The 9,819-nt window shown below is 43.5% G+C and overlaps 3 protein-coding genes across 3 annotated transcripts in view; all 3 read left to right on the top strand.

Annotated features, from left to right (window-relative positions):
* Positions 1-607: 607 nt before the first annotated feature.
* On the top strand, positions 608-2,380 carry LOC112486261 (bile salt-activated lipase-like). The gene is made up of 5 exons (XM_025053850.1): positions 608-704; positions 779-819; positions 890-1,076; positions 1,751-1,881; positions 2,294-2,380. Exons 1-5 carry the CDS (start codon positions 608-610, stop codon positions 2,378-2,380), a joined length of 543 nt encoding a protein of 180 aa, XP_024909618.1.
* On the top strand, positions 2,369-5,458 carry LOC103398879 (bile salt-activated lipase-like). The gene is made up of 7 exons (XM_025053851.1): positions 2,369-2,534; positions 2,624-2,810; positions 3,342-3,433; positions 3,726-3,837; positions 4,012-4,209; positions 4,429-4,536; positions 5,271-5,458. Exons 1-7 carry the CDS (start codon positions 2,384-2,386, stop codon positions 5,377-5,379), a joined length of 957 nt encoding a protein of 318 aa, XP_024909619.1. The 5' UTR covers positions 2,369-2,383; the 3' UTR covers positions 5,380-5,458.
* Positions 5,459-6,023: 565 nt separating this feature from the next.
* Positions 6,024-9,819, top strand: part of LOC103398877 (docking protein 2-like) — a 13,050-nt gene continuing 9,254 nt past the window's right edge. Inside the window, 4 exon segments of the mRNA XM_008337626.3 lie at positions 6,024-6,408; positions 6,485-6,613; positions 6,806-6,973; positions 8,858-8,966. Of these exon segments, the coding sequence (XP_008335848.1) occupies positions 6,346-6,408; positions 6,485-6,613; positions 6,806-6,973; positions 8,858-8,966 (469 nt within the window). The 5' untranslated portion in view covers positions 6,024-6,345.

Below are 9,819 nucleotides of genomic sequence, written 5' to 3'. Positions count from 1 at the left end.
GCCCCGCCCCCCGGGCGCCCGCCGGCGAGCCCCACCCCCCGGGCCTGGCTCCAGGGTGGGGCCCCGGTCACGTCAATCCGGGCGACGCGAACCTCTTTGATTGATTTGTTTTCTTCATCAAGGGGGGGTTTTGAACCGCTATTTGTCTGATCCGTCGCCTAGGACCTGTTTGCCTTGGGAGACCCTACCAGGGGTGTTAAGCCCCCGACAACATAGCTCCTAGGTTCATTCGGATACTCAAACCCCTCCAACACGTTAAGGTTGCGATTCAAGGAGGGGGGCGTGGTCAAAATGACTAAACAAAATGCAACTGCTGTGATTTTCCTCCATTTGTGTGTCAGACATAATGCAGTAATTCTCAAGTATCGGGGTGTAATGGTTGAATGATAACGAGCCTCCAGTCACTAGGTGGCAGCGACTCATACAGTGGTTTGTTGGGAAACACCGCGGTAAATGACCGATTTCCTTAACGAGAAATAAACACAGTGATGTTTTCCTTAAAAAACGAGTAATAGCTATGTATCAACATCCTTAATGTTGGGTTTGTTTGTTTTAGCTGGGTGTGGTCCAAACAGAGTTGGGGCAGGTGGAGGGGAAAAGCTACTCCATGGGTCTCTTCAGAAGTGTAGATGTCTTCAAAGGAATCCCCTTCGCCGATGTTCCTGGGAAGTGGGAGAAACCAAAACCTCATCCTGGCTGGAGCGGTACTGTTGCTAACTGTTGCTACTATTGCTAACATACAGGACAGATTCAAAGGTGCTGTGCTCGTTGTCTCCAGGCGTTCTAAAGGTCACCCGATATCGGGACCGTTGCCTGCAGGTGACGCTGCTACAGGGTAAAACCCACGGAAGTGAAGACTGTCGCTATCTAAACATCTTTGTGCCGCAAGGAACGACACGTAGTGTACTTGTTTGGTGGTGCCTTCTTGTTGGGAGCATCCAACGATGTGGAGTTCCTTGGAAACTCACTCTATGATGGGAAAGAAACGGCAGATAGAGGCGGAGTCATCGTTGTCACCGTGAACTACAGAGTTGGTACATTGGGTTTCCTCAGTACCGGAGACGCACGTCTGCCAGGTCAGTCTGCACCAGCAACAGTACAAAAAATAAAAAAACTCACTTGGTTCAAACATCTGGTCCAATATGATCTATGTCAGGGGTGTCAAACTCATTTTCATGGGGGGGGGGACATCAGCAATACAGTTCCCCTTAAAGGGCCAGTTGTAAATGGGACCCCCCAACCCCCGGTTCACGGACCAGTACCAGTCTATAGGTCATTTGGTACCGGGCCACAGTGGGACAAAAAATGTACTTAATTTTTACCAATTTACTTCATTCAAAGAAAATCTACTCATATCCATTTACTTTCTTTATTTAAAGATAATCTGGCAATATTTTAAAATAATGGGTCATTCAGACTCTGATCATTAAGATTCCTGTTCATTGCTGTGTAATAAAAAACTTTTAATTTCTCAGGTTAAATGCTTTTAAGCTCCCGCGGGCCACACAAAACGGCTCGGTGGACCGCATTTGGCCCCTGGGCCTTGAGTTTGACACATATGATCTATGGTTAAGTTATTAATTGAAATTCGGCATAAATGTTTGAGACAAAATAGGTGCGAAGCTCCTGTTGCTGAGGTTAGATTAATTGATTCTTTTTCATTGACACTTTCAGGAAATCTGAGCTATTTACCAACTTTTAAAAAATGGCAACATCAGAAAAATAACTAACCTAACTCTGTCAATCTCAGGTAACTATGGTCTGTGGGATCAGCATGCTGCCATTGCTTGGATTCGCAGAAACATTGAAGCATTTGGAGGACACCCCATGAACATCACCATTTTTGGTCAATCAGCTGGTGCTGCCAGTGTTAGCTACCAGGTAAGGGGTCAATGAGAATTAAAAAAAAAAGGTTCCTAATTTCAGTGGAGCTTTGGCCCAGAGGCAATGTCTCTGTCTTTGGTGTGGAACCCGGTTAGGGCGATCGGTACTTTCCGGTGGACTCACCACCTGCAGGAAGGTTCAGGAGGGTTGATACGGTGCAATGTGATTTGGGTGGTGGTCATAGAGACTGCTGCTACCTCGTGACCCGGTAACGGATAAGTGGATGAAAGTGGATGTAAATGTGGGCGTGAATATACGTAATACGTAAAACTGACACCCCCGACCCCCTTCTTGCTCTCCCACCGTCCTTAGATGCTGTCCCCCTACAATAAAGGTTTATTCAAGGTTTATTCAAAGGTTTATTCGGACTAACGCAGTCTGGTGTGGCCCTCAATCCTGGGCTCTGCAGAAGAACCCCATGGCCCTCACTAAGAAGGTGACAGACGCACTAACACTGGGTGGTAACTGGTACTTCTACGGTTTGTACTCGCCATGATGTATGGACATCTTTATGTCCCTGAAGATCGCCCGTAAAGTCGGTTGTTTGAGGAGTGACACTGACTTGATGGTAACCTGTCTGAAGATGACTGACCCAGTTGGGCTCACCTTGGCGGGAAAAATTGATGTGCTCCTTCTCCTCCTGAAAAACGGTCAGACCACCAGGGAGAGACAAAGATACTGTTGTGTTTAGTGTTGTTGTCTTGGCCTTTTTTTTAGTTTTAAAGTGTCCTCTCCGCAGGTGTAGTCATGGACCTTCTGGAACTGTCTCCAGTGGTTGATGGTGATTTCATACCAGACGAGCCCAATTGTCTCTTCCACAACGCTGCCCAGTTTGATTACATGGCCGGAGTCAACAGCATGGATGGACACATTTTTGCTGGTGTAGATGTACCTTCTATCAACAAAAGAAATGCTAACACTACTGTGTGAGAACAGCAACTTCACATTCGTCACTCCATTAGGTAGCACAAGCAGCGCTGTATTAGCTAGCTTTGACGTCACCCTGGAAGGTTCACTAGTCAGTCGCAGGGCCACATGTAGAGAAACACTGACACCGACACTCGTACATATGCTCATTTTAGAGAGTATGTACAGTAACTGCATGTTGTCGGACTGTGGAAAAACATGCCAACACCAAACCCAAAGAACGTCAGGTACCGATGGGGTTAGAACTTTGCTGTCAGGCAAGAACACAACCCAATCTACCACTGTTTGAGTTGAATTTGTCTCAAGCATAAACATAAACCAAGATGTTAGTGCCTTACAATAACAGGATCATTACGTTACGTAGGTTGTGTTTACCAATCAGGAGGCCAGACTAATCTGTTGTTGGTGTACCCACAAAGTTTGACTTGGAGTTTTGAAACAGCAACACAACTTTATTACGTTTTTCTAGTGATAGTTTACACAATGAAACTGTATGGTGCTTCTCTCATGCCTTACCTTCTGGTCCTCAGCGAACAGGTGAAGGGTCTCCTGACCAGTCTGACCAAAGCGAAGGGTAATGCTGCTGCCGAGTCAGCATTCAATACCTACTCCTCTCTCTGGGGATTGTGACGACCCCGTCCTCTTTTCTGGTCATTTCTTGGTGTGTCTGTTTCTTTTAGGTTTCCAGGTAGATGGGTGGAGCTACTAATTGGATGTGCACCTGGAAGGCTGGGCCTAGGTTATTTAACTGGCTCCTCCTTCTCATTCTTTCTCTCTCCGACCATTTCTCAGAGCACCTGCTTCCTGTTTGGGTTTGTGATATTTGGTTAGAAAATAAATATTTTTGTTTTAAGTTACTTAAAAGTGTGTGGTCTCCCATTTTTGTCTTGCTCTCTGAGCCAGGGCTATGACAGGATCCCTTCCAGACCAGGCACTGGTCAAAAAAACAGTGTCTGACATTGAGACCGACTTCCTCTTCTTGGTCCCAACTCAGATTGCGCTTCAGTTGCATGCCAACAATTCCAAGTAAGTCCTGATTACCAAAGACGTGTGAAGAGGTTCCATTCATGATAAGTCTTTTGTAACCTCTCGGTTTCTTTTTTCGCAAACGTAAACATGTGTGGGGCGGTATAACTGAAATGACCGAAAAATACCTACCAGTAATCAACATTTCGTGTTTGACTTTCATTCACGTCTCAGCGTCACTAGTACCTACTCCTACCTTTTCAACATGAAAACACGTATCCCAGGATTCCCTCGCTGGGTGGGTGCAGAGCACGCCGAGGAACTGCAATATCTGTTTGGAAAACCCTTCTCTCTACCGCTGATCTACTTCCCACGACACCGGGACTTGGCGGGCTACATGATCTCTTATTGGACCAACTTTGCCAAGACGGGGTAATCCGCTAGCATTACGAACTATGATTGTGTCTCATTCATTTTTAGAATAATATTTCACCTTTATATATATATTCATAACCCCTAAAAGTGGTCTCAGCTAAACTGAGCTGGATTTTGGCAAATTGGTCGGAAATGATAGTCCTTACAGCCCTGGTTGGGTTGGAACTTGTGCAGTACTTTGAACTCTCATCTCTTGCTTTTACTCCCTCTGTTCAGTGATCCCACTAAGGGTGGGAGTAGAGTCCCTTCCACTTGGCCAGCTTTCAACAAATACACCCATCCCTACCTTATCATTGACCACAGCATGGGCAAGTCATCTGTGAGGTAACAATGCTTTCTTTTGTTTCTGTGCGATCTCCCCAACATATTGATGCACGCTACTCCTTTCAGTCACTCTATACCAGAGGTGTGGACTCGACTCAGACCCGAGTCATCAATTTGACGACTTTAGACTCCACTTGACAAAATGCAATGAGACTTGCAACTCCACTTGGACTTTAAAGTCACTGACTCGTGACTTCACTCGGACTTGGTACTTTCTCCCAAACCCGAAGATTGTAAAGTAAGTTATTAAGGAGCACTCTGTATCTCTCATTGCGTACGTGTTGTCGGCACAACATCCAATCAAATTAGACCCACATTGTTTTGACGCGATAGCATCGAGTCAATCAAATTGCGGGACAACCAATGAGGAACAGCCATCAAACAACGCGCGGGTGAGAGAAAATTATACCAAAGATAGTGGTGTTCGGATTTAAAAACTACAAGGTGGTCAACAAAAAACGAGCGGCAGTGATCTGTGTAAATATATTATTATTTTCTGTAAAAGGACTCGAAACAGAAACGGCAAGACTTGGGACTTGACTTAACACTTATCGGTCTTGACCTGGACTCGACTCAGACTTTGCCTGTCTTGACTTAAGACTTAAGACTTAAGACTCGGACTTGAGTGCAAAGACTTGAGACTTACTTGTGACTTGGCCCCACCTCTGCTCTATATTGTTAAGGCTAAGCTAACACACAGTTACATATTTCTCACGCCTATCTCATGTTTTCAGCTACGACCTGAGGTCAGACTATGTCAAGTATTGGACACAGACGTACAGCACCCTGCCGAACATCAAGAGACGACACAGGAGTGAAGCAAGGAAACTGATGTTGATGTAATTCTAAATCAGAACCAAACAATGTGAACTAATAATAAAACGGTAAATGTTGGATCAACATGAATAAACAGTAACATTGGTTGTTGCCAGTTTCTGGGGGGGGGGGGGGGGGTGATCAGTCTTGCATCAAATAGTGCCTCCTGTATGGTATGTACAAATATAGTCATGTTCCTAAGTCTATTACATAGACTAAAATGTCATATCCTAAAATGGGGCCCAAAATTCCTGGCAGCGCCCCAGTTGACACGAACAGTAATTTATGCTACGTTATTAAAACAGAGCATGCAGTTCATGGGAATTAGTTTTTTTTCCCTCTGCCCTCTCACTTTAGATCACGACCACCAGAGGGCGACAAAACGTCTCTATAATTTTATGACAATGTCTCGAGTGAACTTGAGAAGAGGGGAAAAAGTGAAACACTGATGCGAAATGGTGACATACAATGTTACTGTAGGTAAATGTATGTAACAAGGACAATTACAATTACAATACAATTGTTTGACTGTATCACGAGCTGAAGTAGGACCAGTCCGATGATACCCTAAAAGGCTTATGTTGCCAAACACATCTGCATTACACAATGTACCATAGACAGGAAACAGATGACACACAGCATCTGCCTGCATCACGCTGATACCACGCACACACACACACACACACACACACAGAGAGAGAGAGCGAAGACTATGAGACAAACTCGAGGTTGGATATATCGAGTGGAAGACGCTGACGAAGTAAGACAACTAAAAACATGAGGTAAACGTTCGAGGCAACTTCCAAGCCTAGGAGTTGTAAACAAAAGGACGAGGACAACGATGAAGGACAAAGGTTAAAGGTGATACAACAGGGATAAAAAAATAAATAAAAATAGGGCGTTTGTAAGAAGCAGAAAACAAAGTGGTGTAATAGTCAACGATCAGCAGAGGAGAGAAGAGAGGATAGAAGTGGAGGAAGACTAGGACCGATTATGGAAGAGGACATCAGAAAACAAGGGATCCTCTACCTGCAGCAGCAGCAGACGTTTGGAAAGGTACGATTAGCAACAACGACACACGCTAAAAATACGGCTAACTTCAGCATTGTTTGTGCTGTATCTGTGTGTGCAGAAATGGAAGCGCATGTGGAGCGTGTTGTTCCGAGAAAACACATGTTCCATCTCCAGACTCGAGTTCTTCGAGTGTAAAGATGGAGGAGCGATGGACAAAGGTCCGCGCAAACAGCAGGAACACAAAAAGGTACACAGGCTACAAGAAAGCTACTTTTCTTGGTTGAAAGAAGTTTTTTTTGTGTGCATTTACAAGGTTTAGTTACAATTTATTTTCTGTTATCAAAACTTTAAAGTCCATCAGGCCAAAACGTGTGCTGAGAATACGTACTACAACACTCCGGGCTTGGCTAAAATGTTCCTCATGCGTCCCGTACCGTAGGTGATCCGACTGTCGAATTGTATCAGAGTGTCAGAGGTGGACGTTAACGGCTGTCCCAAAGATACTGGGTCTTTTCTGGTGGAGACCACTGAGAAGATGTACGTGTTTGCTGCAGACAGAAACCAAGTGGGGGACTGGATACACAAACTGTGTGAGATCGCCTTTCCTGTAGGTACACACACACACATACAAACACATACCTAAAAGCAAATCACCAATTTATGCTGAATGTTTGTTGCAAAGAATGTTGTTTTTTTTTTCTCTTAAATGTATTGACCGTTACAATTCAACATAATTTTTTTCTTCGTGCGAGTTAACCTACATTAAGAACTGCACTCAATTTTCGCAGTTTCCCCCACCCCAAAAAAATCTCCTTCAATCAACCAAAATGCAATAATACGAGATAAGGAATTATAATAGTAAGATAATATTAAAATTTACATTATAAAATATAATTAATTTGGGGAGAAATACTAGCATCTGTTGTTACGGGACCTCCGCGCAAAGGTTTTGTACGGCTATATCAGGTGTATGACTAACCAATGACACGAGAAAGAAGGTAATGTCGCAACAGCGAACGACTTACACCTACCGTGCATGATTGAAACTTGATGAGTTATATTTGTTTAAAGACGATTTCGTGTCCCGCGTCACATTCACAATGATCGATGTCCAGTAGTGACATTAGCCTGGCACCCAGCAGAGAGCAGTGTGACCCACTATCGCCGTTGTCGATAGATCCGGGTTGATCTACGGATCATACCGGTGTTAATGGAAGAACTGTAGCCAAAAAAGCCACAGCTCTCTATAAAAATGAAAAGATTCCAATTAAGCTGCTGTACTTCTCAACAGCGGTTTCGTTTTGCGCCAACGGCAGCACAATGGCACTACGATATGTGAAACGCTGCCGTAGAGCGAGAGAAATATGGTGTGAGTTGCACTCGAAATTAGTTTTCAATATTGACAAACGCCGTGACTGCAGACAACATGAAAATAAAGGGGAACAAATCCGACTCCCGTAGTCATTGTAGAGGTCAGTCAGGCCGTAATTATTTCAGCGTAGCCCTGAGTCATTTTTCCTCTTCCTCTTTTTGACGACTGACTGCACGAGTTTATGATGTTTGAACTATGACTCCTTCAAGAAACCATCAGTACAGACTCTTAAAATAAACATTCATTTTAAGACAACCTTAGGGCACAATGAGCACTATGGTGTCACATAAAATGGTGTAGAGCATAGGTGTCAAACTTGAGGTCCGGGGGCCAAATGTAGCCCGCCAAGCTGTTTTGTGTTTTGCTTAAAAAGCATTTTGTAAAGTCCATGCAGCAGAGTTTCTTGACCTAAATAATTAAAAGTTTTTTATAATCAATCAAATAATAATCAATTGCAGAAATATGTATTAGTCTGTTGTGCAGTAGTTACATCTATACCAGTTGTCCCCGACCTTTTTTGTTCCAAGGACTGGTCAGCCAGTACCAGTCGTTACTACAGACCGGTAGCAAGGTATTTAGCATCGAAGGATCATTACATTTTCAAAATAAAACATCTTTTAGACTCTATTCTGTTAGCATCAGTCTGAATGACCTATTATTTTTAAAATACTGCCAGATTATCTTTAAATAAAGAAAGTACATTTAGAAAGGATTTTCTTGGAATGAATGAAGTAAATTAGTAAAAAAAAAAATTTCACATTTTTTTCATTGTGTCCCACTGCGACCTGGTACTAAATGACCTATGGACTGGTACTGGTCCGCGGACCGGGGGTTAGGGACCCGTGATCTAGGGCCCTTCAAGGCGAACTGTATCGCTGATGTGGCCCCCTGGTGGAAATGAGTTTGACATCCCCTGATGTAAAGGATCACATTCAGTCCGCGGGCCTTGAGTTTGACACGCAAATTGTGATACCAATCACTACACACCAAAATTGAGTGCCACGACCAACTTATTTACTAACTTAAATATATACTACACTCTGTAGCGCAGTTATTTCTGCGGTTAGCCTAGCAATGAAAAGTGGTGTTCAGTGGTTACTGTGCTTTTTGTTCTGGTAGATGAACTGGACTGAGCCCGGTGTGAAGAGGGGCAGCCTACAAAGAGGTCACGGGTTGAATGAAGAAGAAGGCATGGAGGACAACCTGCTGTACAGCAGACGAGAGTCAGGTACCGGACATGTCAGTGTGTAGACATCAGACCCCAGTGGAGTGATGTGTATGTATATATATATACATATACATATATAAATATATTTACATGTATATACACATATATACATATATATGTATATATGTATATATTGTTTTTTGCACACATTGTGGAAAAAAGTTTTAATTTCACCGAAACACCCCGCACTTAAAATACCATCTCAACATGTGATCTCAGCAGTCTGACTAGTAAACAAATCTGAGAGGAACTCACGACAAGTCACTGTCTAGATCAGGGGTGTCCACACTTTTTCGGCTCAGAGGCTAGTTTTCAAATGACCGGGGCTAAAAGGATCTACCTACATTAAAAACTATGAATATATATTTACTACTTTGATTAAATGGCTGCAGTTGTATGGCAGAATACCGTCTGACTCAATACTTCTGTGGTCCTTACTTTAGCCCTAGCTAGATTAGCATCTTGAAAATAGAATTAAATCTATCATTTTTTTTTTGTTTCTTTAAATGTAATTGCTCAGGATCTACCAGCACTCCCTTTGAGATCTACTGGTAGATCCCGATCTACTTATCGGGCACCCCTGGTCTAGATGAATGGTAGTCACTAAAATCCAATCTAAAACGAACTCAATTTCGAGTTGTAGTTTTGCACGTTGCTCTGCACACCACATCTCTGCACACTTGATTCTCGAGCCCAGACTTCACCGTTTTGCCATGCTGTCAAGATTGTGCAACCGTTTTTTTTCATGTTGCAGCATTAACAAAACCTCATTTCCGCTAATCCGTTACCGGGCAGCAGTCGCCACCCAAATCACATTGCACCATACCAACCCCCCTAAACCCCCTAAAACCCC

The sequence above is a fragment of the Cynoglossus semilaevis genome, unplaced genomic scaffold (genome assembly GCF_000523025.1).
Source record: "Cynoglossus semilaevis isolate Cse_v1.0 unplaced genomic scaffold, Cse_v1.0 scaffold1292, whole genome shotgun sequence".
NCBI classification, from domain to species: Eukaryota; Metazoa; Chordata; class Actinopteri; order Pleuronectiformes; family Cynoglossidae; genus Cynoglossus; species Cynoglossus semilaevis.
Note: the sequence above shows the minus strand (reverse complement) of the source record. Positions and strands in the feature narration are given on the sequence as shown.

Excerpts from the sequence above, each read along its gene's own strand:
- LOC112486261 (XM_025053850.1), top strand. The coding sequence starts at position 608 with ATGGGTCTCTTCAGAAGTGTAGATGTCTTCAAAGGAATCCCCTTCGCC. Across the intron at positions 820-889 it reads ATCGGGACCGTTGCCTGCAG|GAACGACACGTAGTGTACTT; the intron begins GTGACGCTGCTA and ends TTGTGCCGCAAG. Across the intron at positions 1,077-1,750 it reads CGGAGACGCACGTCTGCCAG|GTAACTATGGTCTGTGGGAT; the intron begins GTCAGTCTGCAC and ends TGTCAATCTCAG.
- LOC103398879 (XM_025053851.1), top strand. The coding sequence starts at position 2,384 with ATGGACATCTTTATGTCCCTGAAGATCGCCCGTAAAGTCGGTTGTTTG. Across the intron at positions 3,434-3,725 it reads TACCTACTCCTCTCTCTGGG|GATCCCTTCCAGACCAGGCA; the intron begins GATTGTGACGAC and ends GGGCTATGACAG. Across the intron at positions 4,210-4,428 it reads ACCAACTTTGCCAAGACGGG|TGATCCCACTAAGGGTGGGA; the intron begins GTAATCCGCTAG and ends CCCTCTGTTCAG.